An 18,409-nucleotide genomic window follows, 5' to 3' on the forward strand; every position below is an offset into this window, starting at 1 on the left:
TCAGACCAAAGGTCCATCTAGCCCAGTATCTGTCTACCGACAGTGGCCAATGCCAGGTGCCCCTGAGGAAGTGAATCTAACAGGCAATAATCAAGTGATCTCTCTCCTGCCATCCATCTCCATCCTCTGACAAACAGAGGCTAGGGACACCATTCTTACCCATCCTGGCTAATAGCCATTTATGGACTTAGTCACCATGAATTTATCCAGTCCCCTTTTAAACATTGTTATAGTCCTAGCCTTCACAACCTCCTCAGGTAAGGAGTTCCACAAGTTGACTGTGCGCTGCGTGAAGAAGAACTTCCTTTTATTTGTTTTAAACCTGCTGCCTATTAATTTCATTTGGTGACCCCTAGTTCTTGTATTATGGGAATAAGTAAATAACTTTTCCTTATCCACTTTCTCAACATCACTCATGATTTTATATACCTCTATCATGTCCCCCCTTAGTCTTCTCTTTTCCAAACTGAAGAGTCCTAGCCTCTTTAATCTTTCCTCATATGGGACCCTCTCTAAACCCCTAATCATTTTAGTTGCTCTTTTCTGAACCTTTTCTAGTGCTAGAATATCTTTATTGAGGTGAGGAGACCACATCTGTACACAGTATTCGAGGTGTGGGCGTACCATGGATTTATATAAGGGCAATAATATATTCTCAGTCTTATTCTCTATCCCCTTTTTAATGATTCCTAACATCCTGTTTGCTTTTTGACCGCCTCTGCACACTGCGTGGACATCTTCAGAGAACTATCCACGATAACTCCAAGATCTTTTCCTGACTCGTTGTAGCTAAATTAGCCCCCATCATGTTGTATGTATAGTTGGGGTTATTTTTTCCAATGTGCATTACTTTACATTTATCCACATTAAATTTCATTTGCCATTTTGTTGCCCAATCACTTAGTTTTGTGAGATCGTTTTGAAGTTCTTCACAATCTGCTTTGGTCTTAACTATCTTGAGTAGTTTAGTATCATCTGCAAACTTTGCCACCTCACTGTTTACCCCTTTCTCCAGATCATTTATGAATAAATTGAATAGGATTGGTCCCAGGACTGACCCTTGGGGAACACCACTAGTTACCCCTCTCCATTCTGAGAATTTACCATTAATTCCTACCCTTTGTTCCCTGTCCTTTAACCAGTTCTCAATCCATGAAAGGACCTTTCCTTTTATCCCATGACAGCTTAATTTACATAAGAGCCTTTGGTGAGGGACCTTGTCAAAGGCTTTCTGGAAATCATCGAGGCAGCCACATCCAGTTTCTTTGTGCGGCATCAGATCAAGACTTTGGCTACTAACATCTGTCAAGGACTCTGATACTTACTTGATTCCTGTAATCCACCAAAGGATCCACTGAAGGCTTGCCATCAGCTCAGATCTGTTGATCTCCTGCTTCAGCAGTAAGAGAGCCAGATCCGCCGATGTTCCAGAGATCCTAACACGAACCATCCATTGCCAGTGTCCTCCATGTGCAGTTAGAAGAGAGACAGTAATTATTTTGGGCATTTATTAGTTCAGCCAAGGGAGAGTTTAAAGGCCTGGGTTTTATGCCCCCTTACTGGAATCTATTCGTGGGTAGTTGTATTTGTAGTGTTCCCCATAGTGAATCTTCCCCCAGTTGTAACTATTTCTTAATAAATCTTCTTTCTGTTTAAGGTTATATTCTTTCTATCCTTCATTTCAATGCAACATGTGTGGGAGGCACACAGATTTCTAATTCTCCCAGCTGATAGATGCTGTTAGGAGTTGAACCTGTGTACATGTCACTTCCTTATTATTTTTCACAGAGATTTGGAGTAACCGATCAATTGGCTACTGTCCAGTCCATAGGCCATCCAGAAAATGACATTTACAAGGAATGGATTCAAGTACCTCTGCTGGTACTACCTCTTGCAGATGGCTTTGTTGCTCTCAAAAGGGGCATCAATGGATCTGTAGGTGTGATGTCTTTGAGCAGGGGTTGGCAAACTACGGCCCGGGGGCCACGTTCATCCCTCAAGCTCTCACCGGGAAGCAGGGTTGGGGGCTTGCCCTGCTCCGCACGGCTCCCAGAAGCAGTGGCATGTCCCTTCTCCAGCTCCTACGTGTATTGTTTAACAGTGTAATTTTTAATCGGGTGATTAATCATGATTAATTTTTAATTGCTTGACAGCCCTAGCTATTATATAAATTTATGGTACACCCACATCTTGAACAGTAAGTGCAGTTCTGGTCACCGTATCTCAAAAAAAAAATTAGAATTGGAAAAGGTACAGAGAAGGTCAACAAAAATTATCAGGGATATGGAACAGTTTCTGCAAGAGGAGAGATTAAAAAGACTTGGACTGTTCATCTTAGAAAAGAGACAACTAATGGGGGATATGATGGAGGCCTATAAAATCAAGAACTTGGTATAGAAAGTGAGTAAGGAGGCATTATTCACATAACACAAGAATCAGAGGTCACCCAATAAAATCACTGGGCAGCAGATTTAAAACAAACATAAGAAAGTATTTCTTCACATAATGCACAGTTAGCCTATGGAACTCTTTGTCAGGGGATGCTGTGAAGGTCAAAACTATAACTAGGTTCAAAAAAGAACTAGATAAATTCATGAAAGACAGGTCTATCAATGGCTATTAGCCAAGATGGTCAGGAATGCAATCCCATCCCTAAACCTCTGACTGCCAGAAGCTGGGGCTGGATGCCAGGGGTGGCTCATTCAATAATTACCCTGTTCTGTTCATTCCTTCTGAAGCATCTGGCACTAGTCACTGTCAGAAGACTGAATACTGGGCTTGATGAAGCCTGTCTGGCCAGTCTTACGTCATGTTCTTATCTTTGTTTCCTGTGCTCAGTATCTCCCATACACCACTTCCAACTGCAGCTACTAGCTGTGTTGTCTTCTAAGTTCTGCTCTATGGAAGAGTTGTTTTTTAACTCCAGGGACCAGCAGCTAACACCCCCTTGTGACTGGCTCACCAAATGTAACATGCTTCAAAACACAGATTCTGTCCTTCGAAAACACTCTTTCATCACAACCATACAGCACACCCCTGTAACACAGAGCAGAGACACAGGGGCCTGTGCAAAAACAGTGCTCCAAATCAAAGCGACTGCACCCCTACCACAGCACCCCAACCAGTAAGGTAAGGGAGGGACTAAAAATTACCACCTCTGGGGAACACAGTTGGGTGTTGTCCAAAATGTTCAACCGCTGTGCACTCCCTTTTGTGTACGCCTTATAGCTGCAGGCTCTGCCAATTCTTCAAAGCATTTCCCTTGACCAACCAGCATTCCCTATGCTCCCCCTGGAAGGAGCCTGTGCTGGTTCTTCAGTCATGTCTCTATTCATGTAGGCACCAGGTGATCCAATATTCATTCCCGTAACATAGCTGCAGCCATCAGAAGTCTGATGACATCAAACACAGGGCAATGCTGAAGGGAAACCTACTGATTTTCAGTGAAAATGCGAGAGTTTGAGTTTTTTCTATGGTTTTGGGAGTGGTTCCCAGATTAGAACCTCCTTGTCACTGATGCAATACAGCAGGAGGATCAAGTGATTACTGATAATCAGAGAGAGCTAGACGGAGCCAGCCAGTTTTACTGCACTAATATGTATTGCCTGCTTCTCTTCCTACTGGCAGTACTCCAGAGTTCTGTGGCAAAGCTGGTAGCTTCCTCTATTATAGTCCTGGGGAGAGAGCTAGGAAGCACAGACCGTGGGTGGAATAGAATACAAGAAGCAGCAGTGGTGACAATGCGACTTGGGAAAGGAAGAGACAAAGGTGTTCTACACATTTTGGACATTGTTTCTATATGGTGTCATGTATGGGCTGGTTAGGATGTTGAAACATAGGGCTCAGTGACGTGTTTACCCATGTCTATTTCAATGTGCTAACATTCCCAGTCACTGATGCTGCCTGGTTCTTGTGTGGGAATGATACTTGCACTGTAGCAGCTCTCACATCTCGAATCTTACCATATATTGAAGCTCTTCCAATGCTATGATAACTTACTATATTGTGACCCATTGTGCAATATGCAGAGCTGTACACAACACATCACGTAGGTGGTGGCTAGCAAGCACAGGTTCTGCTAAGAATTACCCTGTATTACCATGCCATATTGTGTCCATATCACAAATACAGTCAATCATGCATTTCTTGTATACTTACTGAAGCAAAATGCCTGACTCTTCACAGATACTATCAATAAAAAGCAATTCCTCTGAGTGTGCCAAAACACTGCAGTCTGCTATTAACCTGAGCATAGGAGTTGGGAATAGGCAGGCAGTCGAATCTATTCATCATACCATAAACTCACACAGGGTGAAATTTACCCCTGTGCTGAAGTCCAGTACGAGATCAATGCACCACTTTGGTCCTCAAAGTCAGGCTGACTGAAAGGATTAAGTTGCATTAATAACCAGACAATGAAAGACTTTATCAAAGCAATTGCAAAATCTCATAGGGAAGTCTCTCAGAAATGCATATAAAAGAAAAGCTCTTTAGGAGATCAAGATAGATAAATATATAGGCACATCCTATTTCATGCTGGTTTTAATCACCATTGTGACTGAAATATCTTATTTTTCAAGGAGTAGATCTCTGGTCTGAGGATTTACAAAAGCTTGAAAGTGGTACTAAAACGCAGACATGAAAGTCAATTTCCCCTTCTTCCAAAGAGGAAATACATGCTTAGGGGAGACAAATTTGAAGGAGTCAATGTTTCTGGGTCTCCATCACCAGAGCTGCAGAAAAATCAGAGCTACACACTTGAACCTGCCATTAAACATATCGATGCCAGATTGAACAGGCCATGCCAACTAGCACTCACACAGTTTGAATGCTCCGACTCCACGCAGAAGAGTAGCAATAACAAAGAATTGTCCGATTATGTGGTTTTATATGACCACCTGCTAGGTTGCTTTACACAGGTATGGAAGTGAAGAAGAAAAGGAAAGTGCACTCTAGGTCAGTTTGCCTTTAAAATTACCCTTAAATACCGTCAAGTCCCAGACAATGGTCAAGTCAGGATATGTGTTTATTTTAAATTAGAACTGTTGTAAATGTATATAAAAACATACTTAATGGATAATGACAAGGGCACCTACGTTACTTTAAAGACCAGGAGAAACATTCAGTTTATATGTTGAAAAACCAATGGGAAGTAGAAGTTCAAGATAAACTTAAGCAGATTGTGTTGCAACAACTAGGGACCAGATCCACAAAGGTACTTAGGAACTTGAACTTCAGACAAACCTAAATCCCAGTTTTAGGCTCCACTGCAATCCACAAAATCCCCACTTGGCTGCTGCCTAACCCTGCAGGCACTGAGGAACAAAAACTAGACTATACTTTAAAGACCACCTGTAAGTATCTAAGAGAGTGCAGTCCTTGTGTTCCCCCCATCACAGGGATGGTAGCTGTCCTTGAGCCTTGAATGGGTTGACTGGCAAGATTCCTAATCCTCTTCCTTACAGTGCACTTTAGCACAACAACAGTCTGGCCCATGGACATTAGTTCATAGAACAGCCACTAAAACAAGGCAGAACTACTATTATTTAAAGATTAATTGAATCCAGTGTGTCCACTGTAGTTTGGACTTATATATTTTTAAACTCACTCTCTAGATATTTAGACCATGCCACCACCACAGCAGCTCCTTGTATATGCTACCCATGTACTGTATTTCCAACATGTCACAAATTGCACTTTTTTCTCCTAAATTAATTTTGCAGCAATGAAATTCTTTGGGGAACAAAGAAGGTCTCTATTTGGTGACTTTTGTTCATCAGGGACAGCCAGTTAATAGGGTCAAACTGGAATCCATTGAGGACTGTTGGCCAATCTTCAGAAAAGCTGTGGTTCTCCATATGCCTGAGGATACAAAAACATCTTCCCAGGAATAAAGGCACCTGGCATGGTAACTATTTTTTATGTTGCCTTTTCCGTTCCACTGCTGTATGCAAGGCTTGAAGAATCAGGTGTTTGTTATTCAGGATGTTGTACTCAGTCAGTTTAACCAGCTGATCATAATCTTGCTCCTTGTATGTGACTGAATATGTAGAATAGGGGGAAAAGTGACTGGTGAGATCAACTTTGCCCTCCTCCATCTCTGAGCTGGAGCGCTTCACACCTGGGGAAAAAATTCAAAAGGACATTGCTGTAGTACTGGGCTTATTTCTGTCATGTACCACCAGTAACAGCTCAGAGAAGGAGATTTCTCTGTAGTAAGAGCGCTCACCCATTTAAATGCTCTGGGCATGTTTTACAAGTGTTTCTGTTGCAATCCAGTAATTTGATCCCTGGATCAGGGGAATGTCAGTTGCCTGATGTGCTGAAGGGAGAGGTATAGATGACTATGAGTGTCCCTATGAGTGTCTCCTGTTATCTGCTCATAACAGCCTTAGAGAAGTCTTCACATCTGTGACTCAAGCAGGAAAGGGAAAATCTGACGTGGCAAATGGCAGAATTTGAAGAAGGGGAATGGAACCAAAAGAAGAGTAGAAGCCTCAAAAGGTATTTAATAGGTGAAACAGTGTCCTGTCCAATGGAAAGGCTATTCCTACTGAAAAGAGGAATAGTGATCCAGTCAGTGAATAGGTTATTTACAAGGAAAGCAAAGCTCTCATACCCATCAATGCTCAGAGTTGTGACATTGGCCTTTTTATACTTGGGACAGAGACCTGACATTAGAGACACCAAAAGAAGGAAAGAAAAGTCTGCTAAAAGAGAAGGAAGTTTGTAATTATTTTGGGTTTTCTCCTTAAATGTACATTTCCTTTGACCTTAGTTTAAAGATTTTGCATTTTTATTACAACAATTTACACTAATATACAGCAAGATAACTAAGGGTATGTAACAGATGAAGGTGAATCTGGAAATAAAACAGGATCCTATTCTTCTTAATAAGAAATATGTAGTAGAGCTAAGTGAAAATGGTAAGTTAGGCAATGGAGAGGTTTGTTGTAGGGAAATGAACAAGTGGAGAAGAATGAATTAAAGAATGAAATTCAATCTATTGATAGGCTCTCCAGGGTGGCCATCATTGAATGCGTGGCTACCGTTGATAACTTACCAGGTGCTTTGTAATTTTGGTAGGTGTCATTCACTAATGGGAAAAATAGCAATATAGGAGCTCCTGGAGTCTCGGCATCATCAAAGAGGTAGCACTCCTTTAGGTTTTTCCTCTCGTCTTCACTCAGCACAACTTTGGGGAATGGGATTCCTTGTTCTGAGTAGTATTTACAGGACTGGTCCAGGGGCTGGATCAAGGAAGAGAACAATTTGAGAACCCAAAGAATAGGCTGAGATCAGGATTTCCTGAAGTACAGCAACTAATACTAAATTGTGCTAGGTTACCTCTTGGAAAGAATGTGGTTTGAGAAACATGCATTATATGAAAATACATGGACAGGTTTTTTAATTTTCCCTGGAGTACTCAACAAAAAACACTGAGTACCACAAAAGAAAATGGTTAGGTTACAGGTTGTAAATACAATTTTAAGATACAGCATTAAGCTAAAATACTGTAGTTCAGAATACTTAACACAGGGCTTTTAATAGGAACAATATCACTAAAAACTTGAGACAAATGACTTACTGGAGAAAACAGAATAATTTGATTCCTCTCACCAGTATCTGTGATCCTGCACTGTAATTTAAATGCAGGATAACATCCACTTTCCTCTCTGGCCTCAAAAGTGGAGGGCAGCTGGTATTGATGAAGAATCCAGTATCTATCAGGGACAGGTATTCTGCTGTTTCAGTCAGCTGGTTGGGTGATGTGTCCAGCACAGTATCTAAAAGGAAAATATTTCTTGCTATAAGGGAAATCACAGAAGAGCAGTTTGCTGATGCTCTGATGAATACACTGTTCAAGAAAAAAGGGTATTCAGCCCCATTCCACATTTCTAATTTCATTAGACATTTGATAAACTCTTTACATCACTGTTGCTCAGCCTTAAATTAGAACAACTATTTTCTCTGATGTCAGACTCTCCATGTTCATTCTATTCCTGGCTCATTCAAACTGTGCTAGCCACCTATTCTCCCTTCCACTTTCCCCCTCTTTTTCTTTTGGATGCATTTTGGATGCATTTTGTGTGTGTGTGTGTGTTAAGGCAAAGTTACAAGAAAACATTAACACACTACATTGCACATTACATGTTCAGGATCAGATTAATATTCAAAGAACTTGGCTAAAGATTCTGGCTTTCTGGCTTGGGAGCCCTTCTCCTATGAGTACACTAGAAAGGGTGACCAAATTCCTCAATACCTATCCTCTTTTTGGTGTTTCTCTCATGTACGTACTTGCTTTGAAAGCTTTTCCATTACAAGATCAATCTATATTTTACTTTACCACAGTACCATAGGAGGGGTCACATTTTTCCAATAATGTGCAGTACAGTGTATGTCTACACTGCAATTAAAAACCCGCAGCTGGCGTGTGCCAGCTGACAGGCTCACAGGACTCAGCCTGTGGGGCTGTTTAATTGCAGTGAAGACTTCCAGGCTTGGGCTGGAGGCCGGGCTCTGGGACCCCATGAGGCAGTACAGGCCAGCCGCAAGTGTCTAATTGCAGTGTAGACATACCCACAGAATTTAGCTGCTAATGGTAAAAAATAAATTAATTTGTTGTTCTGTTTAAAATGCAAATCCTTTACTGGAGCATTAAATAAGCAAGTCACGGTCCTCTAGGAAGCCGGCATTTGGTCCTTTTGATCTGAAGTGGCACTCTCTTCTAGTGATCAAAGATTTCTTCATTCTACCCACTAAGGCCCAGATGCTCAAACTCCCATTGGAGTTAGGTGCCTAAATACCTTTGAGAGTCTGGGCCTTAATGTCTCCTCTCTGTTCATAAAGACTGGGAATGCTGCCAACACATTGAACCAAACTATGGAGATTTAATCAACTGGCTACAGCCCAAAGAGAAATGAGCTTGAACCCCATCAAATCCATGTCACTAAAGATTTTCAGCCCTGTATAGTTCAACTGATTGCTCAAACAAATCTGTTTAAAAGTAGATTCAAACTTTGGCATATCAGGAAGCTGGGCGGAGGCGGGGTTTGAGGAGGAAGTGGGAATTGTTTGTTTTGTTGTTAAATAAAATTGTTCATTCTCTCTCAAGGCACGCAGATCTCCTCACTATATCGCAGACCTTAAATTCCTGCAAAGGATGTGTGGCAGAGCTCTGACCTTGCTCCCGTGGGTCCTGCGCTTCTAGGCGGTTTATGCTAGCCTCAGTGGCTCACTGTGACCCTCCACATAGCCCTTCTCTCTCTAGGGCCAGGGTTAAAGTCTACTGAGCCCTTTTCATCATAGGCCTGCAAGGAGGTTGGTGAGAGAACTCCCACAGTCTCTGTTCAGCCTCCTGTCCTGACAGGGACCTGACTTCCCCTTCCAGGAGATGTTCCTGTAGTGGTGGGTTGGGGGGAACCCGGGCCCGCCCTCTACTCCAGGTTCCAGCCCAGGGACCCTAATGGTAGCAGTTGTTGGCAGCCAACCTTTCACTGCCAGAGTTGCTACAATTCCCTGGGCCACTTCCCCACAGCTCTCCTGCTTCTCCCTTCTTCACCCTTACCTTAGGGCTCCTTTAACGATGGTTTGAGGGTGTCTTCAGTAACCAGCCCTTCAGCCGCACTTCCTCTCCTCTGGCTCCCTGACTCCCCTGCCTGACTGGAGTGAGCCCTTTTTATAGTATCAGCAGGGCCTTAATTAGAGTCAGGTGGTCACATTAACTGAATGGCCTCACCTGACTCTTTACAGGTTAATTAGAGTCAGGTGTTCTCATTAGCCTGGAGCAGCCCCTGCTCTGGTCAGTCAGGGAACAGAAAACTGTTAATCCAGTGGCCAGTATATCTGCCTTCTGCTATTCTGCTGTACCCAACTGGCCTGAGTCTATCACAGATGCTACTGAAAGGCAAGTGCTATTACCTTTCCATCTACAAAACTTGTCATTCTCTAGGTAGTCATTATGCAGCTGGAGGCCTTTCAGGAAACTGTGGTACTGGGCAACTGACGTGCGCTCTGTAATGGCACCACGAAGAACACGGGAAAGGGGGCTTGCTGTGGTGAATACTTGAGTCTTCTGTTCGTGTGGCCTCAGAGGTAGGACAGGCTCTTCCTCTGCAAAAGAAGTAAATAAAGGGTTTGTTTGCCTAGATAAATGGCAATAATAAACAAAATAGCAATAATAAACAATAACAATCTTTACGCTATTAGCTTATGGTGTCCATGATGAAAGGTCTCACGCGCACCTTAACAAAAGGTAGATAAACATTTTTTTGATCTATTAAGACAAAATTTCTTAAGATACCCCAGGGCTGGATTAAAAACAAAGCCCTAACATCCAATAAGCCAAACAACATCACACCACCTACAAATCATAATCCTGAAAAATAAATCAAGTTGAACTGTATTTGTCAAATTAAAAATTCAGCAAATATTCATGTGTTGTTTTTTGAGTGTCTAATTAGCTGCAAACCAGGATCATTATTCTTGAATATATTTACTTTCTTACATATTCAGTGATTATTGCTAGTGATCAAAGGGCAGTCTATGAGTTATTCAGAAATGATCCCATGATGGTAGTCAATATTAGTCTTTTGAAACTGGTTCCTTCCAGGCAAGATATGATGCCTTTGCAAATTTTAAAAATAAAACTTCAAAAAGCAAGTGCATGGTTTACACAACAAATGGGTGTGAAGCATAATGATAAATAAATGGTAAGGCAGAGGTACAAAGTAACTTACCAATATCATTTACTCTGTCTCTGGTCCACCTGTGCCAAAAGTCCTCTGAAGTGTGGGACAAATTCCAGATATATAACAGATTCAGGGAAAATAAACTACTCCACATGCCTGTGAAAGGAGAGAGAGATCAGTATTGCCAATCCTAAACATTAAAAAATCATAAGTCAGGCCCTCCAAAATCATAAAAGATTGGATTAAAAATAATGAGATTTGTTTTTAAATAATAAATGTTGAGTTATTTATATTTGTTTTCTGCTTTTTTAAATCTTTAGGGCATTCTTGGTGCACATTTTCAAGCTTTGCTCTAAAACCATGAGGGCTAAGAAATATTTTTTTAAATGAAAGTTGCACTTCTCATGTACTCCCATGATTCTAGGCTTCAAGAAAAAACACACCAAAGAACTCAAGACTTGTGATAAATCATGAGAGTGGGCCATGCTAGAGATTTTATGGAGACCTATTTGATCGAGTCTTGGGAGCATTTAATTGAAAATTGCCTTTTTATCCTTCCATCTGAAGTTGTTCCCTTATCTTCTATTTTTTGCAGGCATCTGTCTCTGCACAATTCCAAACTTCTGCTTTTAATATCTGACTTGGGGTCTTTAGATTCTAAGGACCAGATTGTGTCTGGCTTTGTGTGGGTGTGCAGATAGGATGCAAAGAATCTTCCTCTCTTGTGTATGCCTTGAAAGGGGCCAGGACAGTGCCTGTGCTCTGGGAAATACAGGGATGCTCTTTTCTCATGTATGCTGCTCTCTCTGTAGACCAGGTCTGGTGCACCAAGGGAACAATTTTAACCATTTTTAAAGCATGGTGCAGCTTGCATAGTCATGCACAACTGAGATCTTGAAAAGGACTTTATGATTCCTAGGGCACAACCCCCACCCTCCCAAGTAATTCCTTGGGCAGTGCAGTTCTTTACAGGTGTCTGCCTGAATGGTACAATTTTGCTTAACTCTAATTCAGATAGTCTGTCACAGTGACGGTTATAGGTCATATCCATCATAAGATGGAAGCCTTCTTGTATCTCTCCAGATCACCCATTCTCTTCCTTCCTATGTCATCTTTCTTTTCTCTGTTGCTTACAGCTCTTAATTTCTCTTCCTCTTTTGAAGAGTGTATTAACTCTGCAGAATTTTGAAATACGGGCAGCACTGGTATGTCGGATTCTCAAAAGGGTCAGTTTTATTCTATTATTTTCTACATATCACTGGTGTGCTTGTGTTGCAGAGCATTACAGTTTCACTGACCGTGTGAGGTTTTGTCACCTTTTGTCACACTGTTATAGCGATGGAGAGAGGTTTTTAAGGTCAGGCTTGACAAAGCCCTGGCTGGGATGATTTAGTTGGGGATTGGTCCTGCTTTGAGCAGGGGGCTGGACTAGATGACCTCCTGAGGTCCCTTCCAACCCTGATATTCTATGATTCTATGATCTCACTGACTCCTTTCCCATTTCAAATGGAGTCAGACAAGGCTGTGTCCTTGCCCCTGTACTGTTCAACCTTTTCTTCACCCAAGTTCTCAACCATGCTATAAATGGGTTCAACAGAGGCATATACATCAGATGCAGACACGACGGCTCAGTCTTCAATTTTATAAAGCTTAAAGCAAAAACAAAAGTAACAGAACTACTAATAAGAGAAGCACTCTTTGCAGATGATTGTGCCCTCCTAGAACACACAGAGGGAGATCTCCAGTTCAGTGTAGATTGCTTCGCTAAAGCATCAAAATTGTTTGGCCTTACAATTAGCCTAGAGAAAAATGTGGTGTTGCATCAATCATCTTCACCGCTTTGTGTGGTATCCCCTTGCATATCCATTAGTGGAATCCAACTAAAGCAAGCTGACAGTTTTACCCATCTCAGCAGCAATATCTCCAATGATGGATCTCTTGATAAACGAATCACTAACAGGATACAGAAAGCTTCTCAGTCATTAGGAAAGCTACATAACAAAGTCCTGAAATCCCACAACATAACCCTCTCAACAAAAATAAAACTTTATAATGCTTTTGTGCTCTCATCTCTCCTCTACGGCTGTGAGACCTGGACACCATACAAATGGCATATCAAACAGCCAGAGGCCTTCCATATGTGGTCTCTGCTCGCCATTATGGGGATCCACTGGCAGGACAAAATAACCAACCCAGAGGTTCTTCAAAAGTCAAATGCCACAAGCATCGAGGCCATGCTGATAAAAGCCCAACTACGCTGGGTTAGACACATCATTAGGATGCCTGAATATCGACTCCCCAGAAAAAATGTCTATGGAGAATTGGCACAAGGACACCAGAATCAAGGCCACCCCAGAAAGCACTACAAGGACAGTATCAAGAACATTATACACTTTGGTGCAATAAAACGGAATGATCTTGAGATGGCTGTGTTAAATAGATCAGCAGGGCAGCACACAACACTCAGAGCTTTTCAAGCCTTCGGAGAGGACAGAAATAATCGATTGTTAGCTGCCGGGGAAAAGCATCATACTACTGCTATAGCTACCAAGATGCTCCCCAATGACCTTTTCTGCCCTATATGCTCATGAGCATGCACATCACGCTTGGGACTTCAGAGTCACTGCAGAATCCACAAAAAGAGAGCATGAAAACGTCATCGTCGCACCGACGGACTACACACACACACACACACACACACACACACACACACAAAGACATAGCCATCTGAGTTAAAATTCTGGATTAAGACCATGTTTAAGAGATTAAACTCAAGACGCTTGGGCTACATCTGCATTGCGAGCTCAGGGTGTGAGTCCCAGCTTAAGTACACATACTTGCAGTAGCTCTCATCTGAGCTAATGCACTAAAAACAGGAGTGTAGCCACAGTAGCATGTGTAGCAGCAGCACAGGTTAGTTACCTCAAGTACAAACCTGCCTGAAACCCCTAGGTATATATTCAGGGTGGCTAGACCATGACACCACTGCCACTGTGGTGACACTATTTTTAGCATACTAACTCAGATGAGAGCTAGCATATGTGTGTGCGAGCTAGGAATCACACCCCTAGTGCACAGTGTAGATTTGGCCTCTGGACAAAATCCTGGTCCAGTTGAAATAAATGGCAAAATCCTATTGACTCCACAGGGGCCAGGATTTTACTCATGGACTGGTAGTAAACTGTATTGTTATGCAAAAACAGTTAGAAAATTTCAGATAGAAAATGTTTAAAGTCTAGTAGTTGCCATTCACCTATTATTTTAAGTTTTCTGCTTTAACAATACAAAAGAAACCACTTTATTAAATATTAATTCATGTGTGGTACTGGCATATATTCTGGCAGGTGATACTGTACCATTGCTACCAATCACACAGCAGTGACTCACCAGTGGCTGGTTTATGTAATCAATTGTGTTTTTTATTAGTTTGACATTTTTCCAGGCAATAAATCACCTTCCAAGTAGCAGATCCGGGATTCTGGGATCCTCTTCATCAGCCGACCCATGAAAAACTCGCTTCCAAAGTCCTCAGAGCGAATGAAAGCTCCATATTTCATGAATCCAACTTCATAGGGGGTGAATTCCAGCCATTCTGTAAACAGAGTCACAAACAAAAAGACAAAAACAAAACCCCAAAAAATCTTTTAGAGCAGACCCTGGCTGAGGATAAAGAGTTATGCTGTTATCAAATGGATACAAGGCATTAGAAAAAGGTTGAACCACTGAAAGTTATTTCCGATCCAGCACAAACACCAGAAATGTAGAAACACCACAAAAATTAAAACTAGCGATTACAAAAAGCCAGCTGGTGTAAGCTGATGTAGCTCCATCGACTTCAGTGGAACTATGCCAATTTTTACCAGGCCATGGTCCGGTCTTTAATTTAGAGGGGGTTTTATGTAATCTATATGAGGTCTTACACACAATACTGAGCCACCTCCTAGATTTAAGATCAAGTACATCTCCGGAATATCTTTACCTTTGAAATCCAAAGTGCTATAGTTGTCCTTGACATTGATTGCCACGTAGATGGGCAGTGGGTTCTGACCCTGATCCACTGCCTGTCGCTGATCTGAGAGTTTATGGTTGTCTTTCTGTTTTTACAAGAAAAGTAGCTAAATTAAAGGGGGTGGGGGAAAGGAACTGAAATAGGAATCTACTCACTATATCTGTACTTGGAATGCAGTAAAATGCCTGCATTTCAGCCATGTTTTCCATTGTATGACTGAATTGTGTGCAGCGGTTAATATGTCTGGGATCTTCCATACTTGCCAAAATTCCCAGGAACAGCTGACAACCATGGTGGCAGCAAATTCTTGATAACTATATGGTACATGATTTGATGGCACTTTCAGACCAACATGATAGGAGTGGCTAAAAAGGAGAAAGAGATGCCTACAGTGGCCATTTTCATTACCACTACAAACAGTTCTTTTTCTCTCCTGCTGATAATAGCTCACCTTAACCGATCACTCTCCTTATAGTGTGTATGGTAACACCCATTTTTTCATGTTCTCTGTGTGTATATCTTCCTACTGTATTTTCCACTACATGCATCCAATGACATGGGCTGTAGCCCACAAAAGCTTATGCCCAAATAAATTTGTTAATCTCTATGATGCCATAAGTGCTCCTGTTCTTTCTACAGCATAGAGGCTCTGGAGTGGTCTAAGTTAAAAATGAGTTTCATAACCAGCTGACATCCTAGTTTAATGTACAATACTGCAGCTATACACAGGATTGGGCATGCATGTATCAGGAGTAATGCAATTGCACGTGCTGTGAAAAATGAGTGGATAATAGTCTACTGTTTGCTGTTCTAAAACACTTATAATTTCATTATTTCTAAAGAAAACATCTTTAAAATATACCTACAGCACTTAACTATTACTTTTTCAAAATGTGATTTTTCCAGTAAAAAGCATCCAAAAACCTACTAGTGAAAACAGTAGGTTTTCACACACCCCGCTGCATTCAGAAGAAGCATGAAAAAATATTGTCCCAAATGGGTCAGTGTCAGAAAGTTATAAGCCTCTGAAAACTGAGTGGCTTTTAAGGGAAGTGTTTCCTCAGCCATAGAGATAAGATTATTAGTGCAATATTAATCACCATAATGATTTAATAAAACCATGCTTTGACATACTGTACCCCATCATGTAACAAATATTCAACAATGAGCCCCCACAGATCTATAGAAGATGTTCTGTGTCCTTCTTGTTTCCGCTGACACAGCTGCTTGTTATAATACTTCATACGCTCCATGGAAAAAGAACCCATCTTGCATTTGGTCACATGTTTTCGAGCTTCATTGATTTTCCCAGACAGATCCTGCTGTGACCAATCAGCATCTCTGTACAAATTTGCCATAGTCCTGGGAAATATATTGAAGGGGAAAAAACAAACGGAGGCTTTTATTAGAGAAGGTGCTAAACTTAACGTTTTCAATTTGAAGGGTTAATGTAAACGTCACAAAAGGTTTCATGTCCTAAATCTATGCTGCCTTTGAGTTCTAGGTTCCCCCCCAAAATTACATTTTTTTAAATCACAAACAGTACATTTCCCCTGCCTGGTAAATTTAAAATCGCTGGCCAATTTCCCTAAAATATTTTTTAAACATATACTTCTGTGCTGACACTAACTAGAAGAATTTCCCACTCCAAAAAGAGATTTTTCTGGCAAAGTTATAAATGGATCAAAAATAGGCCTTGGGTCACAATGCTGGCTATGGGGGAGCTGCTACTGGCAGCTCCATAATATTTCTTTAGCATAGATCATTGTATCAGCAGCATAGAGAAACTCTGCTCATGTCTTCCTTACCATGTCGTGCCAGACAAGCCAGTCAGGTACATAGCACAGTCTATGACATTTAACTTCTTGAGACCCAGTAGACTGCCATATGTCGTTGTCAGTGATCTCATTCCACCACCTGTTGTCATGATTGCCACCACAGGAATCTGTTCAATACAAAGACAGCAAGTTACTGCAAAGCAAATGATATATGAACATTTAGAGAATCTGAAATGGAACACTAGACTCAATCCAGTTCCAAATCACAACTGTAGTCTCTCTTCTGACAGGGTCAAAACTGAAACACTTACACACACTCCTGAACAGTCGAGAAGTTTAGAATCTGATTTGGACCCAACCTCAGTAGCTCAGGCCCTCTCTATTTGGAATAGAGAAGGGAAGGACTTATTATAAGTTCAGTTGCTTTTGTTTCTACTAAAAAGAGTTTTTGTGGCCAAGATGGGTTGAAGGATGAGCTCTGCCTAGAACAGTGGTGGGCAGCCTGCAGACTGCATGCAGTCCATCAAGGTAATCTACTGGCAGGCCGCAAGACAGTTTGTTTACATTGACCGTCTGCAGGCATGGCCACCCGCAGCTCCCAGTGGCTGCAGTTTGCTGTTCTCAACCACTGGGAGCTGCGGGAAGCGGCACAGGCCGCAAGGACATGCTGGCCACCATTTCCCGCAGCTCCCATTGGCCAGGAACGGCGAACCGTGGTCACTGGGAGCTGCGGGCAGCCATGCCTGTGGACGGTCAGTGTAAACAAGCTGTCTCGCAGCCTGCCAGCGGATTACCCTGACGGGCCACATGCAGCCCACAGGCTGCAAGTTGCCCACCACTGCCTCATCTGGCTGTCTCAATACATAGCTTCTAACAGTCAACCCCCTACCACTTGCCTTCTCATGGCAGAGGCATTTTTAACTGGAAGTGGGGGTGTGAAGGATGGGGGTCTGGTGCATTATGAGTGGCTTGCCCCAGGCAGATGGGGCTCACTAGCCATGCAGGCAGTCCACCTAGGAGAAGGAAAAACTCCAATTTCAAACCGAGAATGTCAAGCGTGGCTAGCCAGTTTGTAAAAGCTGTGTCATTTGCACATGTTCCACAGGCCTTCATCTTTAACAAGTCTATCAGTACAAAGGGTAAGCTGATCACCCTACTTCTGGGGGACACATGTCCCATTTTTAAAGGGACAGTCCCATATTCCTGCAGGTGTCCCAACTTTTTCTTAAAAATGGGCAAATTGTCCCATATTTTCTGTCTCCCCCACATCAGTACTGGTGGGTCCTGCTGCTGGACGGATCCCTGCTTGCCAGCCACCTGCCCATCAGCAGTGAGTTAGGGGTGGGGGTCCAGTGACCGATGATGGGGGCGGGTGTGCAAGGCTGGTGACGGGGGAAAGATGCAGCACGCGGGGCCAACTGCTCCCCCTGCTAGTCTGTCAGCGCAGCCACTGCTGTGCATGGGCTCTCAGCCAGCAGGGATCCACCCCCCTGACGGACGTCCCATTTCCGGTCGGTGCTGGCTGTATGCTGCGAGCTGCAGTGGCTGGTGAGTGTGGGCAGGCACTAGGCAGCAGCCAGTTACGTGTTGCCTCTGCTGCCCACCAATCGGCCCTTTACGTGCTCCCGCTCTTGCTGTCCTCTCCCTGCTTTGCCCCTTTGCCCCCCCCAACCCCTCTGCTCCTCCACAGCAGGGCACATCCCGCTCCCAGCGCTGTGCGGAGAACCCGCCCCTGGTCAGAGCGCTCAGCTCACCTACAGCCTGGCTGGCAGGCTCCTTCCTTCCCCCACCACCTCTGGCTGGGCCGGTGCCCTGGGAAAGCCCAAGACCCTCTGGCCCAGGGCACTGCCCAGGAGGAGCCAAGCCATGCATGTGCCAATGCCCTGTGCAGTGCTGGCAAGGGGAAGCCTCTCCGCCCCTCAGACAAGCTC

The 18,409-nt window shown here is 42.8% G+C and overlaps 1 protein-coding gene across 1 annotated transcript in view; it reads right to left on the reverse strand.

Annotated features, from left to right (window-relative positions):
- Window positions 1-5,008: 5,008 nt before the first annotated feature.
- LOC120404471 (cytosolic phospholipase A2 epsilon-like) overlaps window positions 5,009-18,409 on the reverse strand; it is a 33,199-nt gene continuing 19,798 nt past the window's right edge. Inside the window, 9 exon segments of the mRNA XM_039537094.1 lie at window positions 5,009-6,121; window positions 7,064-7,250; window positions 7,621-7,787; window positions 9,922-10,113; window positions 10,740-10,847; window positions 14,146-14,283; window positions 14,671-14,785; window positions 15,840-16,062; window positions 16,509-16,645. Coding sequence (XP_039393028.1) covers window positions 5,913-6,121; window positions 7,064-7,250; window positions 7,621-7,787; window positions 9,922-10,113; window positions 10,740-10,847; window positions 14,146-14,283; window positions 14,671-14,785; window positions 15,840-16,062; window positions 16,509-16,645 — 1,476 coding nt within the window. The 3' untranslated portion in view covers window positions 5,009-5,912.

Source organism: Mauremys reevesii, linkage group 4 (assembly GCF_016161935.1).
Source record: "Mauremys reevesii isolate NIE-2019 linkage group 4, ASM1616193v1, whole genome shotgun sequence".
Taxonomy (NCBI): domain Eukaryota; kingdom Metazoa; phylum Chordata; order Testudines; family Geoemydidae; genus Mauremys; species Mauremys reevesii.